The sequence below is a fragment of the Perca flavescens genome, chromosome 8 (assembly GCF_004354835.1).
Source record: "Perca flavescens isolate YP-PL-M2 chromosome 8, PFLA_1.0, whole genome shotgun sequence".
Lineage (NCBI taxonomy): Eukaryota > Metazoa > Chordata > Actinopteri > Perciformes > Percidae > Perca > Perca flavescens.
In genome coordinates, this window is record NC_041338.1 from 2,216,335 (window position 1) to 2,233,259 (window position 16,925).

General features: G+C 44.0%; 1 protein-coding gene across 1 annotated transcript in view; it reads left to right on the forward strand.

Moving 5' to 3' along the window:
- Nucleotides 1–16,925, forward strand: part of lrp5 (low density lipoprotein receptor-related protein 5) — a 73,784-nt gene that overhangs the window by 51,481 nt on the left and 5,378 nt on the right. The window contains 15 exon segments of the mRNA XM_028584913.1: nucleotides 5,298–5,514; nucleotides 6,272–6,425; nucleotides 8,298–8,433; nucleotides 8,648–8,892; nucleotides 9,955–10,139; nucleotides 11,100–11,248; nucleotides 11,506–11,683; nucleotides 12,079–12,275; nucleotides 12,497–12,702; nucleotides 13,410–13,600; nucleotides 13,930–14,139; nucleotides 14,291–14,416; nucleotides 15,290–15,526; nucleotides 16,545–16,655; nucleotides 16,762–16,925. The exon segment at nucleotides 16,762–16,925 is cut by the window's right edge and continues 76 nt beyond it. Coding sequence (XP_028440714.1) covers nucleotides 5,298–5,514; nucleotides 6,272–6,425; nucleotides 8,298–8,433; nucleotides 8,648–8,892; nucleotides 9,955–10,139; nucleotides 11,100–11,248; nucleotides 11,506–11,683; nucleotides 12,079–12,275; nucleotides 12,497–12,702; nucleotides 13,410–13,600; nucleotides 13,930–14,139; nucleotides 14,291–14,416; nucleotides 15,290–15,526; nucleotides 16,545–16,655; nucleotides 16,762–16,925 — 2,706 coding nt within the window.

Consider the following 16,925-nt stretch of genomic DNA (forward strand, 5'->3'; position numbering starts at 1 on the left):
GTGTGTGTGTGTGTGTGTGTGTGTTTGTGTGTCCTGTGACAGTCTGACTTCTCCCTGCGTGTCTGATGAGACCTTTGTTACTTTTCTGTTTGCGCTCTTTCTGTGTTTTTGTCTCCCCCCACCCATGTCCATCAAGAAATGAGACGTTCTCACACCCAAAATGAGAAAAGACGAAGAAAAAAAAAAATCACACTCCCAGTGCAAAATTCTTCCTGAAAAAGCCAGTGCAGAGAAAGAGCGGGCAAGAGAAGAGAAGAGGAGAGGCGGAGAAAGGGAGTCTCTCTGCCATCTTTTCACTGGGATGGCCATGTCTAATTGTGTCCCAGTGATAAATGAATAGGTTTTTTGTGGAGGGGTCAGGAACCTCCCTTGGATCAGAGGCCCATCAAAGTGAACAGTTTATTTTTTCTGTTTGTTCACCCCCCCACCCTCTGAATGGATATTTAAATGAGTATTCAGTAAATGGATCGCTGGATGCACTGCTCCTCATCACTAATTCCACTTTTTGTGTTCTATATTATCTTTGGGTTCAAAGCAACTAAAGAGTGCAGAGTTAATACTTAATGACAGAATCAAATCGCATCTGTGGTATGTTTCCAAATGTTTTATGAAGTCAGTGTAAAATCCATTGTCAGCTCTTATCAAACTCATCCTTCTTTACAGTCGGTTTTGTTTTCCATGGAGGTACATCAGAGTGTATTTTGACCCCGTGTTCTGGTTTGAAGGTAAAACAATGTTCTCTGTATTGGATTTGTGTTGTGATTGGATAGCATTGAGTATTGCGCTTTTCTTTTCCTTCTTTAACAGAAACAAAAGTTGAATAATAAACTTCTAGAAACAATCTATCATGAGACATAACAGAAAATATTTAGGTCAATCATTGGTAAAAATAAATAAATATCGATTCTAGGAAAAGGAATCAATTTTAAAAATCCTCACAAAACGGGCGCTTGGGCAGCTCACCTGGTAGAGCGTGCACCCTATCTACAGAGGCTTGGTCCTTACTGCAGCGGCCGCTGGTTCAATTCCGACCTGTGACCCTTTGCTGCATGTCATTCCCCCTCTCTCTCCCCTTTCAAGTCTAAGCTGTCCTATTAAATAAAGGCCGAAAAATTTCCAAAAAATTATCTTTAAAAAAAAAAATTAAACAAAAGAGTATCGATTTGTTTCCGACCCTATAGACCTTCGTCACGGCAGACATGGTGACGTGTCATAGTAGGAAAAGCACAGGTGTATTCAAAACCATTAAAGATGGCTGCATTCCACTTAGGAGAGGCCCTGGTGTTGTGCCCGGTATCAGATCTTCAGCTCTACTTCCATTGGTCCAAACTAGTAGATAGATATTGAGAGATATACTTGCTTTTACAAGCTGCACATGTTCACGTAAAGATAATCATTTTACCCTCTGTTTCTATGATCACAAGGTAAACAGTAGAATAACTACTAACAAAGTAATCTACTGGAAATGTATGCATGCATTTGATTGGCAAACGCAGCGCGTTGCTGGATGAAAAGCTGCCAGAGCCGTCTGTGCAGTGTTACTGTGAGTCTGAACATAGCCCTCCAGCACTCATCCAGCAGGACCCAGACCACAGCGGGAAAGATAAACACAAGGACAGCACTTACACTTCATAGATTGGCCTGTGGTTTCACCATGGGGAGGAATCAGTTTCTCTTTCCTTGTGCTTTAACTTGGAAAAGAGCCTGTTGGCATCTTAATCCTGGCCAATACACTGTACTGTTATACTGTATGTTGTATGTTGTCTGTTGTCGTGCACATATACTGTCACAAACTGTCCAACAGAATTCCTTCCATTTTTGTTGAAATCTCTGGCATGCCACACTGAAGCATTTCAAGCAGTGTGGCAGACACACAGAGACAGATACACAAACACAAACACAAACACACACACACACACACACACACACACACACACACACACACACACACACTCACGCAGGCTGCAGATGACTGTAGTGTATCGAAAATAAAAGCGTGTGTCTATTTCAGTCGACGTCAGTCCAGTAATAGCACAAGCGGTGAGGAGGAGGGCTGGACACCAGTTCTAATTGCAGCCTTGTCAATTGCAGCTCTCTTTCTGCTCGTGGAAAAACACACACACACACACACACACGAACACACACACACACACACACACACACACACACACTGGGGGGGTTTGTCGGCAGGGGGGCCTGTATCAGTTTTCAACGGCCTAGTAATAGATGCCTTGTGACTGATTTATGCGCGCGTGCGTGCGTGCGTGCGTGCGTGCGTGCGTGCGTGCGTGCGTGCGTGCGTGCGTGCGTGCGTGCGTGGTTTCATTCTGCGATGTGATCTGGGATCAGCTGCTTTCTGAGTTTCTTAGAGAAAGGACAGCTGGAGACATGAGACAGGCTCAGCTCTACTTCTCATCTAGGCTGAATGCTCCTTAGAACTGATAGCTGACGAGGCTGTGGAAGGAGTTTGCATTAGTCCTTGTGTTAACCTGGTGAAGGCTAGTAGCTTCCTCTGTGTGTTCCCACTGTGTTTGATTAACAGCACATACGTATGCCGTTGTCCTGGGCTGTCAGGAATGTGAGTGAAGCAAGTGGTAATGGTTTTGTTGGATCCACGAACCTGCCAAAACTATGGGGGCTTTCAGTCAGCTCCACTTTGTGCATTGTGACACTTTAGTTTTCTAGAATCTTATTTGTGTTTAAACCTCATTTCAGCCAGATACTGAGACATCTTCTGGTCCACCATTTGGTTTCTAACTGCTGACTCCAGCTGTATCAGAATGCACAATACTCAAAACCTCAAGCATACATTTACTGTGATGTAAGACCAGGAACAAAAGTGGATTTACAAATTTAAGAAACATGAGGAAGTTTGACATATTTGCTTTCAAAAATGAATTGATTATAAAAAAAAAAGTTGCCCATTCATTTTCTAACTGATTCACCGACTGATTGTCTCAGCTCTAGGGGTCTGACTTTTTGATTCCTCTGGGAACTTCTTTTGTGTTGTACCTCACAAAAGAAGACAGTGTTTTTATTAATTTTTCAAGTTACAATCATCCCCCAATCGTTTTCTGAAATGTCCTCTAAAGTCTGCCCTCCATATCTCAAGTCTAACTGTTCACAACTGATTTTGCAGAAATGCCTTTGTTGTGTTGTCAAATGGGTGGATTTCTAAATGTGCTTGTGTTTTGCTGTGTGTGTGCTGTCAAAGTGGTGAAGTTGTTCTCTTCATTTTCTCTCGGGGGCCTTGAGAGAAAGAAATAAAAAAAGACAAAAACGCAAGCAAATGAAGAAACATTTCTTCAGAAGAAGAACAATACTTCAGATTTTGGCGTCGGCCCTTACTGCCAGAAGTTCCTGAATCTCGTTGTCTCTCCAGTAAGATGTTTTTGTTGGCGTCTTTGCGTTTGGGCTGGCTACCAAATTTGATACTTTTTAGGCACCGACCGAATCGCCTCCTTAGAATCGAGTATCGCAAAACGCCTCATCATTCAATACACAATTTCAATATCTAAGTTGTAAATCTCAGCAGAATCAGTGAGCCAATCAGCACACAGCATGCTTCTACCAAGATCTAATAATGTCTGTGATTGGCTGTCTAACGTTACACGTCGCAGAGACACGCAGGAAAAACTACGTTACACAGAGACGGCTCACGGAGTAGTTTAAAATGGAGGAACCGAATCCAAGTCACAGTATTGATATTGGTACGTTACCCAGCCCTACTTTGTGTAAATCACCCTTCTTCTTCTTCTTCTTCTTCTTCTTCTTCTTCTTCTTCTTCTTCTTCTTCTTCTTCTTCTTCTTCTTCTTCTTCACCCTCTGATGTTTTTCTTTTGGTTTTGTGTGAGCGGCATGAAATGTCATCCACGCGCCCACTCGCTTGCTGCCATATTCCATTTTAACATAAATCATTTTAAGAACCCAAAGATAATATAGAACAGTCTTCTTGCATTGGTGGAGCTCTCTCAGTCATCAGAGGGCTGAATGTCGCCACCCTCTGGGTCCTCCTGACTTTCCATTCAGATGGATACATTAAAGTATAATATACATTTTTGTTTATCAAACTGCCAGAAATAGAAATTCTGTCAAATAAGGTAACAAAAACTCACTCAACACCCTGAACAACTCAATTTTCTTTCGAATAATCCAATTCAGGTCTTTCCTCTTTATTTCCAGTCCCATTTCACTGTAGACAAGCGAGATAAAGACCAGGGATGGGTTGCAGATGAGTCAGGTTCAACTTGCAGTGAAAGGAATTCTGTAATGTTACAGTGAGTGGAATTCCCCTTCCAGGTGTTTCCATTATTTTGTCCTGCTCTGTAGACAGTTATTCCTGTTCACATTTGGACACGTAACTTCCTGTGGACATTCCCATGTTTTGCCTTTTCCCTCCATCCTGTTTCCACCAGCTCCTCTCTTTCCTTCCCAACACGATTCCAGCTTCTTACCTTCCACCTCTGGGTCACAGCAGCTGTCTGTTACTCCCTGGATGGAAGTGGGAGGTCAAAGGTCAGGGTCAGCTGGGGGATGTGGTGTCTTGGGGACATTAGAGGAAGTGTTTTACTTGCCCAGGTTGTTTTGTTCTTTTCTCCCTAAAGTTATAAAATATAACGATTGTATTCTACCATAGCGTGACAATATTCTGCACTATGCAAATGTATTTATTTATTACTCTGTGTCACCTCCTACTGTGAAATATGCCATTTCTATTAATCCACATTTCATCTCATCTATATATGTATTTTTTGTCTTTTTCTGTTTTATATGTCTGTTTATAATAATGGTGTTAATAGTGTACATATTATTATTATTATTATTATTATTATTATTATTATTATTACTCTTCTTCTGTTTTTTCTATTTCTAATAATACTTTTTGTATATTTTTCCTATTCAGTGTGTATTTGTCTTATTCTGATGTGTGTGAATTTCTTTGAGCTGCTGTAACAAGGGGATTTCCCCAGTTTGGGATTAATAAAGTCTATCTTATCTTATCTTATCTTAGCTGGCAGTTTAAATGTAAGTCTGTACAAATTAGCTTTTCTATAATAATAATAATAATAATAATAATAATAATAATTATAATACACTTTATTTTCTATTGCACTTTTCTTAACAAGGTTACAAAGTGCTTTCTAGAAAAACAGCAGATAAAAATCAGGAACAACCCAACCAACAACAATGTAGTAAAATACAAAAAACAGAGGTATCATAAATCAACTGAGAAAATAAATGTGCACGCCAGCCTCGGTAAAGCTCTAAAGTCTCTGGTCTTCGTGTTCCCGTCTCAGGTGATAAACGTGGACGGCAGTAACAGACAGACTCTGCTGGAGGACAAGCTGCCTCATATCTTTGGTTTTACTCTGCTGGGGGATTACATCTACTGGACCGACTGGCAGAGGCGCAGCATCGAGAGGGTCCACAAAGCCACGGCTGTACGGGAGATCATCATCGACCAGCTGCCGGATTTAATGGGGCTGAAGGCCACTAAAGTGACGGAGACTTATGGTAAAGCTTCAGTTATACTGTCCGGAGACTCCGTGGCGGCGGGCCTCCGTGGAGGGCGTACCATCTACAAGCATGCACAAAGACGTTTATGCTCAACGCGTTGTTCGTTGCCGTATTCTTCGAAACACCAGAGGGCGTACAGACAAAATAATCTGTGAATTAGCAAGAAGTAGTAGAGAAGAAGAGAGCGGAAGTTAAGGAAAGCAGGCTGCCTGGCAACGCAAGTAAACACATCCATGTTAAACACCGACGTACTGCCAAACATTCCATTTATCTACTCTAATTATTAACGTGACATTAGTATCGTTTATTTCCAAATAGAAACTAATGTCTGCCTGTGACTTTTTTTTTTTTTTTAGCTTTGACAAAAACTATTTCTCATGTTTTTACAGCAAAATGGTTTATCTTTTGGTGTCTCTCTTTGACCAATTATTTAAGGCTGTTTGACTCCCTGTGGTCTGTACATGAAGAATCATGCCTGCTCTTCCCAGCCAACCATGTAGAACTGAAAGTGCAGCGTGTGCCGAGTTACAAAGACTTAGAGGTGCGCGACTACTTGCAGCGCCTTTGCGCTGGAAACGACAGCCGTGGTGACGTCATTTTATGGCTCACGCCTCGCGCCGGGAACACCGCGGCTACCATAAACCTAGCTTCAGGAGGACAGGTTTTAAGCAGTATAACATTCTGAGTAAAACTGAAAGTGAGGAAAAACAATGTAAAATGCTGTGTGAAATAAATGTTTAAACTTTGGTTCCAGGTACAAATGGCTGTGCGCTGGACAATGGCGGATGCAGCCACCTGTGCTTCTGGTGTCGGCAGACTGTCAGCTGTGCCTGTCCCATGGGGATGGAGCTCCTCTCAGACCTGCAGACTTGTGTGGTGCCTGAGGCCTTCCTGCTCTTCACCAACAGGTACGCTTGCCTGTCAATGACTCTTTCCCCCCCACTTTTTTTACTAAGTTTAACAGGGACGTACAATCGGCATTAAAAATGACATTCAAAATGGTACGTACAAACCAATTCCCTTTTAGATGAAACAAAGACCAAAGAAACATGACCCATAAGACGCTGCATATAGTATGAAACTGAAAGCAGGTAAGAAGCGTGAGTCAATTCTGAAGGAGTACATATATATTTAAAAGGATAATGATAGGCATGATAGTACAAAATTTTTTATTATTATATACACATACCTACTGTAAATTTGAACAGAGAAAGTAAAGAGAAAACAAAAAGAAAAAAAAAGGAAAACACCAATCCAATCCAATCCACTTTATTTCTATAGCACATTTTACAAACACAAAGTTTCCAAAGTGCTGCACAGAAGACTTAGCCTCGTGAGATCGTCCTGATCTGGCGAGCTCCAGTTTTCCACTCGCAGATCAGTCTGGCATCTTGAGATAGAGAACATTTGGAGCCGTTAGCCAAACGACCGGGCCAATCAGCGTTGGTTTTGAGGCGGGTTAGGTGGTGATAGACAGATGGTTTATCCAATCAGCTAACCAGTATTTTCAGACAGCGGTCTGGGAACCTGAAATGGTGCCTTTTATTCCTAAATTCTCGTTACACAGACGGCAAATATCCTTTACCGACATGTTGCCTGCTTGCTAAGCTAACAAGCTATGCTTTGCCTGCAGCAGCAGGGGCGGGCTTGTGGTTGTATTTTCATATGCTTCGTGGATCTGATTGGTTGATTTGGCCCGTCTATCACCAACATAGGTGATAGACAGATGGTTCATCCAATCAGCTAACCAGTATTTTCACCCCTTTCCAAAAGTTCTCCAACGGAAAGTTCCCAGATGGATATGCCGAGCAAATGCGAAGCGATCCATCTGGCGGAGTCAGGTTACAGAAGACTCAGAACATACAAACAATTCATAAAAAATATAGAAAATATAGAAAGAATAAAAGAAAGACTAAACACCACAGTGGACCACATAAGTCACACAGAATTAAAAGCCAAAGAATAAAAGTGTGTCTTTAGACGTGCCTTAAAACACTCAACTGTAGGGGCAATTCGGACATGGAGAGGCAGGGCATTCCAGAGTTTAGGTGCAACCACAGAAAAGGCCCTGTCCCCCCGAGTCTTAAGTCTTGACTTGGGGACCACAAGCTGGAGCTGGCCCTCTGACCTCAGTGTCCGCGCTGGTGTATAAATTTGGATGAGGGCCGAAATATATGTTGGGGCCAGTCCATTCACAGCTTTAAAAACAAACAATAAAATCTTGAAATCAATCCTAAAACTAACAGGGAGCCAATGCAATGAGGCAAGAATTGGAGTTATATGTGCACGCTTTTTGGTTCCTTTTAAAAGTCGGGCTGCAGAGTTTTGGACTAACTGTAAGCGTGAGAGTGCGTTTTCACTCCCAGTCAGTAATAGAATAGAAGGAGAGACAAAAAGAGAGTCTTAGCAGCCGCTGCTACTCTTCAATTAGTCAAACATAAGATCAGGACAAGAGCACTTGGTGAAAGGTCAGTCTGGGATAGCAGCGTAGTTTCTCGAAGATTGTCAGTGACTCTGAACAGCAATACATGTGTGTGAAAACTGACCACAGCAATCCCACCAGTCGGTCCCAAAACGTCCCAGTTAGCGAGGAACTGCAGCAAACGTATTCTTTGTAAATCTTTACAATCATTCCCTGAAAAAACTGAGCAGGCCTGTCTTGTTGCACCATCCAAATCTTCTTCAAAACTTGACAATTTTCCTGGAAATCTACTTCTGTTTATTCAGACTAGTGAGGATTCTAACTTGCATTAAATTTGCAAAATTCTATTTTTCCTCAGGGACAACATCAGGAGTATCTCTTTGGGTACCAACAGCAACGACGTGGCCATCCCTCTGACCGGAGTTAAAGAGGCGTCCGCTCTCGACTTTGATGTCTCTGAGAGGAGAATCTACTGGACAGACATACAGGCCAAGGTGGGCTGGGCTGTACAGATGTACTGAAGTTTGAGCAAACACTATTTGATTTATGAAATGAGCAGGGTATTTCTATAATAATAAGTATGGTACGTAACTCAGTCAGAAAACACGTGTTTATTTTTTCCTGACCTTAATGGACAGTGTATTTATTCCTCATTTAGAATTTTGGTATGTTTATGACTTTGAATTGGACTCTGTCTCTTCCACCCAGACGATCAGCAGAGCATACATGAATGGCAGCTCTGTCGAGCATGTCATAGAGTTCGGGCTGGACTACCCAGAAGGCATGGCAGTTGACTGGATGGGGCGTAACATCTACTGGGCTGATACAGGCACCAACCGCATCGAGGTGGCCCGGCTGGACGGCCAGTACCGGCAGGTTCTGGTCTGTAAGGATCTGGAAAACCCGCGCTCACTGGACAACCCACGCTCACTCGCACTGGACCCGGCCAATGGGTAGGAATGACAACTGCAACATTGAAAAAGCTGGTGGCCTTATTAGTAAACCTGGTCATATGACTTCCCTCATATAGTTTTTACATTTTTCAACTCTAACATGGACAAGTGTATGAGGTACAGTGTATGGCACGGGTCCGCTACAGTAAGAGTTTTGTTTATCTATCTATCTATCTATCTATCTATCTATCTATCTATCTATCTATCTATCTATCTATCTATCTATCTATCTATCTATCTATCTATCTATCTATCTATCTATCTATCTATCTATCTATCTATCTCAGGACAAAGTTGTGGCTGCAAACAGCTCAGCATTGGATAAGAACAGTTTAGAAGTGAGTCAGTGTCAGACACCTGTGTTATGCAGGTCCGCGACTTTCAAGGGTATGAGTCGGTGCCAATGACCTCATGTAGCGTGTCTCCTCACTGTCTGAGGTAGTGAGAGCGGAGCGATGTCATCGCGTTGGTATGTAGGTACAACAGCCAGCGGTCCGCCTCTTTGCCCCGTAACCTCCAGCTGAGAGAGGGAGGATGCTGTTACCGCCACGTTTAACCCTAATCAAACCAACCAAGACACTCACTGATTTACGTGTGTGTGTGTGTGTGTGTCTTTGTGTCCATGTTTCAAATTTACTTTGCTTGGATGGTTAAATTCAAGGCTGTTTGTTATTAGACTGGCAGCAGAGAGAGAGAGAGAGAGAGAGAGAGAGAGAGAGAGAGAGAGAGAGAGAGAGAGAGATTCCTGTGCCAGCCGGTCAAACATCCTAACACATGTCACTCACTCGGTGGTATCTTCATGATGTCATGGCGCAGAGCTGTCAACACGTGTGCCTGAAGACATCTGATGTCATTTTATGATCACACACTTGTGCTCACACGTTAATAAAGACAACAACAAAGTTGTTTTCTTTCACAGAACTTGACAAAACAAATGGAACAAAGTGGAAACAGATTCCCATTCTATAATAGATGATCCATTGTATCAGAGAAACTCTTGACATACAGAGATGGACAGCTTCCGCACGTGTCCCAGGTTGAAACTGTGTTTTGTCTCTGCAGCTACATGTTCTGGACAGAGTGGGGGGGTCGGCCTCGTATAGCCAGAGCCTACATGGACGGCAGCACCATCACCACCCTGGTGGATAAAGTGGGCCGGGCCAACGGACTGACCATTGACTACGTAGACCATCGGCTCTACTGGACGGACCTGGACACATGCATGATAGAAAGCACCAACATGCAAGGTTTGGACACGCACAGCTACATGCTTTTCAACCAGGCAGTTACCATGCCAACACCTGAAGGCATCCTAATATTCTTTGTGCATCAGGCTCATCTCTTTGTAGATAGAACATTTAAACCTACATTATAAACACACACAGTGGTGGTCGCTGCTTGCCCAAGTAAAGTAATGTTCTCTCTGCACACTTTGAATTAATCAGAACATACAACATGACCAGAACTGAAACTAAAACATTCTCAAGACTTTCTAACCATATTTCTTCCCTTTTAAGTGCAGGTTATTTACTGCCTCTGTCTCATTATTTGTTTGTTTGTCTGATCTCTAAAACTAATTGGCTGGATTTGCATGAGATTTGCTGTTCACATTCTGTGAAATAAGAAACATATTGATTTAGGAGACGTTATGACCTTGACTCTAGTGCCACCATCAGGCCAACTCTCACCTGCCTTTCTCTGCACTACATATACTGCCTTCTACATCCCAAACTACTGTATTATCAGTACCACTTATTTCTAGGATGTTTTTGAAACTGATAAATTAATTGCAGGCTTCAATGACAGGGTTTTCCCTACATTATAAGGCTTAGGCACAGCACCTAACTCGAATGAAAGTAAGTTTAAAACTAACTAAATGACTTCTCAGATCTGATGATTGTAGTTTTGTCCCCAGTGGACTTCTTTAACAAGTTTTGTCTTTAAGCTTTTTGAGTGTTATTTATTTATTATCTGGTTTAGCTTTTCCAACATTTAGACACAAATATGGTAATAATAATGGTCCAAAATGATGTGCAATTGCATATGTTCTTTATTGAAAAACGTAACACAAGGCTAGGGAAAACACTGAATTCTGATCATGTACACACACCTAATCTAATCTGGGTGCTTGGATGATGACATGGTTGTGGTCGATGGCAGGATGAAGAGCAGGTGTAACGTTACATATGTTGTCATGTCTCGTGCAGGCCTTCAGAGGGAGATCATAGTGGACGACCTCCCTCACCCCTTCGGTCTGACTCAGTACCGAGATTTCATCTACTGGACGGATTTCAACCTGCGCAGCATTGAACGGGCAGACAAACGCAGCGGACTCAACCGCACTGTAGTGCTGCAGGTATGGAACCAGCTTCAGTTATGGGTCAAGTGTCAGCTATTTTTTTTTTTTTACTGTTATAGAGACTTTCATTCATTCACTTTAGAGAGGATTTCAAAATATTACTGATCACTTTTAAAGCTCGTCAGGGTCTAGCCCCCGACTACATCACAGCAATGCTGACCCCGTATGAGCCTGTTTACAGCCTTAGGCTGTAAAATATCAGTCACAGACCAGAGATACTGAGCTTTGCCGCTGTGACATCACTGTGTCCCCAGGGCCAGCTGGAGCTGATGCTGGACATCCTGGTGTTCCACTCGTCCCGTCAGGAAGGAACCAACGAGTGCTCCCATAACAATGGCAACTGTGCCCATCTGTGCCTGGCCACGCCCGCTGGGGCCCAGTGCCGCTGTGCCTCCCACTACACTCTGAACCCTGATGGGCGTAACTGCAGCTGTAAGTACACAGAGAAACACCAGTGTGTCTGGGAATCCCACGACTGGCTGGGAAAACCAATGAGAAACATCTTCTCCTTCAATAAGTCTAGTTCAGGGGTCCTTGAACAAGGCAGTAAAATACAGTGCTGTTGTTCTAAAATAAAAGCTGGTATTTAAAGACCTCATATCATACCTTTTCAGTGTCACATGCGTGCTGATTGGCTCACTGACTCTGATGAGATTTACTTCTTAGATATTGAAATTGGGTATTGAATGATGAGATCATTTGTCAATACCCTACATGAATTTCACAATACAGTATGCATTGAGCAATCTCCAGCCTCCCTGTGTGAACACTGTGTCCACTCAGCATGCTCACTCCTTCACCCATCCTCTGTGCCTCTCTGCCTGCAGCTCCCTCCAGTTTCCTGCTCTTCAGTCAGAAGGCGAGTATCAGCAGGATGGTGTTGGGAGAGCAGAGTCCTGACATCATCCTGCCCATCCACGTCCTGAGGAACGTCCGGGCTGTCAGCTACGACCCGCTGGACCGGCTGGTCTACTGGCTGGACGGACGGCAGAACATCCGCAGGGCCAGAGACGATGGAGCTATGGTAACACTCTGAATGGATGCTGATGGGTGTTTCACTGTGAAACATACCATCAAACTAACATTAAACCAGTCCTTCATTCATGAGGATGATCCATCCTAACCCTGTACAGCTGTATTAAAGATAGAGCCTGTAGCTGGCTGCGGATTGGTGGATCTGCTGTAGCAGTGGGACGGAGAGCAGTCTGAATATAAAAGTGATGATCTTGCTGTTTGTGCCTCCAGTCCTCCATGATCGGGAGCAGCGGCGCTCAGCCAGCGGACAACCAGCTCCACGACCTGAGCCTGGACCCCTACAGCCGCCACGTCTACTGGACCTGCGAGACCACCAACACCATCAACGTCCAGCAGATGGACGGACACACTGTGGGCGTGGTCCTGAAGGACGATAGCGACAAGCCGCGGGCCATCGTGGTCAACGCGGAGAAAGGGTGAGCTCATTGTCATTAGTTCCACAGAAGCAATGCTTGGTTACATCCAGCGGTGGAAAAAGTATTCAGATCCTTTACTTAAGTAATAGTACTAATACCACACTGTAAAAACTGTTACAAGTAAAAGTCCTGCATTGAACATGCATTGTTACTTAATTATTTGGAATAACCCCTTGAGATGAACCCATCTTGTTTTCAAGGGGGTCCTCAACAGCATATAAGTACAATACAAACATATGTAGAATATATATTCTTAATATACAAAAGAAAAATTTAAAAACACTAAGCAAACACAAAAGAAAGACCAATAACAACACTCAAGCATGCACACACACACACACACACACACACACACACACACACACACACACACACACACACACAGATTTTATAAACTATATGTGTTCTGTGTGCAGAAATCTTAATGTGTAAAGTAACTAGTAACTAAAGTAACTAGTAACTAAAGCTGTAACAGATGAATGTAGTGGAGTAAAAAGTCCAATATTTCTCTCTGAAATGTAGCGGAGTAGAAGTAGAAGGTGGCATGAAAAGAAAAGACTCAAGTAAAGTACAAGTACCTCAACATCTGGACTGAAGTACAGTACTGGAGTAAATGTACTTAGTTACATTCCACCACTGGTTACATCAACATGTTGTACTCTGTGTGCCCAGTGTCATACAGTAGATGAATGTGTGTCTGCCTACAGGTACATGTACTTCACCACGGTGCAGGAGCGCTCAGCTAAGATCGAAGGAGCCAGTCTGGACGGGACGGAGAGGGAGTCTCTGTTCACCACGGGCCTGATCCGACCCGTGGCTCTGGCTCTGGACAACAAACTGGGAAAACTGTTCTGGGTCGACGCCGACCTCAAACGCATCGAGAGCAGTGACCTGACAGGTAGGCCTGTAACAGTTATTACATAACTGGCTAATTGTCAATTTCTTTACTGAATCGCGGTGTCTTTGTTTAACTGCAATTACTTGCTAACATTAGCTAAGGTCTTAAGGCGTATGACTGGTAATTGTCAATTTTGTTTAGATATGCCAAATTGTAATTATATAAGTGATTATTGGTCGGACTGTATTTTTATATTATTATTTAAATTGTTAGTTTTTTAAATTCTTTTTATGATAATAGAGTTATGATACAGTGGAGATGTAGCCTGAATTGGCCTGGATATACAGTATTACTTTCATATTCTTTTGACATCGTTCCCCCTCCCCCAGGAGCCAATCGCATTGTCCTCCAGGACTCCAACATTCTGCAGCCCATGGGGCTGACCATTCTGGGGGAGCATCTGTACTGGATCGACCGGCAGCAGCAGATGATCGAGAGGGTGGACAAACTAACTGGGGACGGACGCACGCGCATACAGGGACGGATATCATACCTGACCTCCATCCACGCTGTGGATGAGTTGGACCCCCAGGAGTTTGGTAGGCACCTCTGCCTCAAAAAATGCATTATACAAAGATACAGTGGCAAAAAAAACAACACGCATATATATCAAAAATTATGAATGAAGTGTTTGTGTGTGTGTAGTGGTCTGGCAGTATGGTTTGTAATGACTTTGTTTCCTCTCTCCAGCATCCCACCCCTGTTCCCGTGACAACGGGGGCTGTTCCCACATCTGCATTGCTAAGGGGGACGGCACCCCCCGCTGCTCCTGCCCCATGCACCTGGTGTTACTGCAGGACCTGCTGCACTGCGGAGGTGAACAGCAAACTACACCAGTCAGACCCAAAAGTCGCTCCCCATTCATTTGAATGTAGAGCAGGCTGAATATCACGCACGCACGCTCGGGCATGAACTGACCCTACTGCGTCAGTCTTTAGGCCTCATGAAGTCAAAAATGCATAACCCTGTGTCCCTATGATAAATGGTCATTTATCTATTGTTCTATGCCCCATGTCCCATGTTTAGCTGCTGTCCCTCTGGCGGGGCAGGGTGGAGTGTAATGCCCTATTGGCTACTTTAAATGGCAATCAATATCCGAGACAAGCCCCTACCACCTTTGTGTTTTTACCGGATATGTGGAAATATGTGGATATAAATAGTGCTCTGACTTTCATGAGGCCTGACAGAGCAACAAAAGCTGTGTGAGACATAATAACTGTTTGACATATAGCAGTCAAATCTGATCATTAAGACAGACTGTCCGCACTGTGATTTGCAAGTGATCAGTTTGGATTTGTGTGTCCAGACTTCACTAACCTATCTGGATAGGTTGCTGTGGTAACAGCATAGCTCCACCGGTGAAGAGAAAGCTTGAGAAATGGAGGTCCGTCATTTCGCGCCGCAAACAATCAGGCTGTCCCGTGGCGGTGCAGAACGGGCTGTTCTCCTCCACAGCGCTCTGCTGAGAGCAGCGTCTGCTCAGCACTTCATTCACTCTCCATCTGACGTCATCGTTACGAGTCACATTGCGAGTAACGTTAGGCTATTTTGATGAGCTGCCTCTTCAGGGAAATGTGTATGTGAGTGAATTCTCTCTGATTCCTCCTCCACTCTGTGAACATGTTGCCTCCTCTCTCTCTCTCTCTCTCTCTCTCTCTCTCTCTCTCTCTCTCTCTCTCTCTCCATCAGAGCCTCCCACCTGCTCCACCGAGCAGTTCACCTGCTCCACCGGCGAGATTGACTGCATTCCCATGGCTTGGCGCTGCGACGGCTTCCCCGAGTGTGACGACAGCAGCGATGAGGAGAACTGCCCCGTTTGCTCCGTTACCCAGTTCCAGTGTGATAAAGGAGGCTGCATTGATGCCCAGCGGCGCTGCAACGGGGAACCGGACTGCGCTGATCACTCTGATGAGCAGGACTGTGAAAGTAGGTTCACACTGAAAATATCAGCTCAGTTAACGTGGAGCTTTTCAGCTGCTAGAACTAAAGTTCTGAAGTGTTCCTGAAGACACCGTCCTAATGGATTTTATCCAGTAAAAGGTGTCTTTAAGAGACAACACATTCAGCAGCCTCTTAACACACACATCACTTACAGTAAAGGAAGTGTACAGAAAGTAAACTAGCCAACAATATAACAGCTGAGATAATTAGACCATCAAACAGACAACTGTTTGGATCATTTACACTTTCTACAATGGGAGGATTTTTAGAGTGTGGTATTTCTCTTTCTCTTTCCTTTTTTGTGTTATATATCTTTTTGTGAAAGTTATAGGTTTACAAAGTGAAAAAGCCCAAAGTCCCACCCAAAGGGACATACCATCTCCAACAGAAAACACTGTTCACCAACTGCTCCAAACAGCTCTATTGTAGTCCAGCCTTTACTTCAGAGACCAACGTGGTCACTTTGGAACACACGTTATAATGCTCGCCTAGCTGCTAGCATGGCACGCCCTCATACTCTGCTTCTGACTGGCTAGTAGTCCTTACCTAGGTACTGTCAGGGCCCTCATACTCTGCTTCTGACTGGCTAGTAGTCCTTACCTAGGTACTGTCAGGGCCCTCATACTCTGCTTCTGACTGGCTAGTAGTCCTTACCTAGCTACTGCGCATGTGCGACTCCAAACAAAGATGGAACAGAAGTGAGATGTCTCACTCTGTAGCTAAAACAGAGAGCTCAACACACAGGGTGAAAAGAGGAGCTGCAGCAATGTGCAGTACAACTAAAATATGGTGTTTTTTGAAAATTAAACCACATAAATGTATTCTGATATAACCTCTACATACAATTATTTTTTAATTTTAAGTAAAGGATCTGATTAACTCTTCCACCACTGTACGGGACGCGGGAGTTTTCTACCCGGAAGGTCTATGCTAACTGCTGGGTATAATGGATAGCTGTTGATCTCCGTCTCAGGGTCCGTCTCTGTTTCTTGCTCTCCTCCAGTCATCTGCCCTCCGAACCAGTTCCGCTGCGGTGACAACCAGTGCATCACTAAGAAACAACAGTGCGACAACTACTCTGACTGTCCCGACGGATCAGACGAGCTCGCCTGCGGTAAAAACACTGAAACAGGATACAGTAAGCACGCATGTATTGTCTCTGGTTGAGTGCCTGTCCCTGACTCTGCATCCTCTGTTTCCTGTTTGTCTTCCATGTGCAGAGTACGTGTCGCCCCCCTCCAGTGGCATCCCTAACACCGGGCCCAACACCATCGGCCCAGTCATCGCCATCATCCTGCTCGTCTTTGTGGTCGCGGGAGCGTACTTTGTCTGCCAGCGTGTGGTGTGTCGCCGCTACAAGGGCCCCAGTGGGACTTTCCCCCAT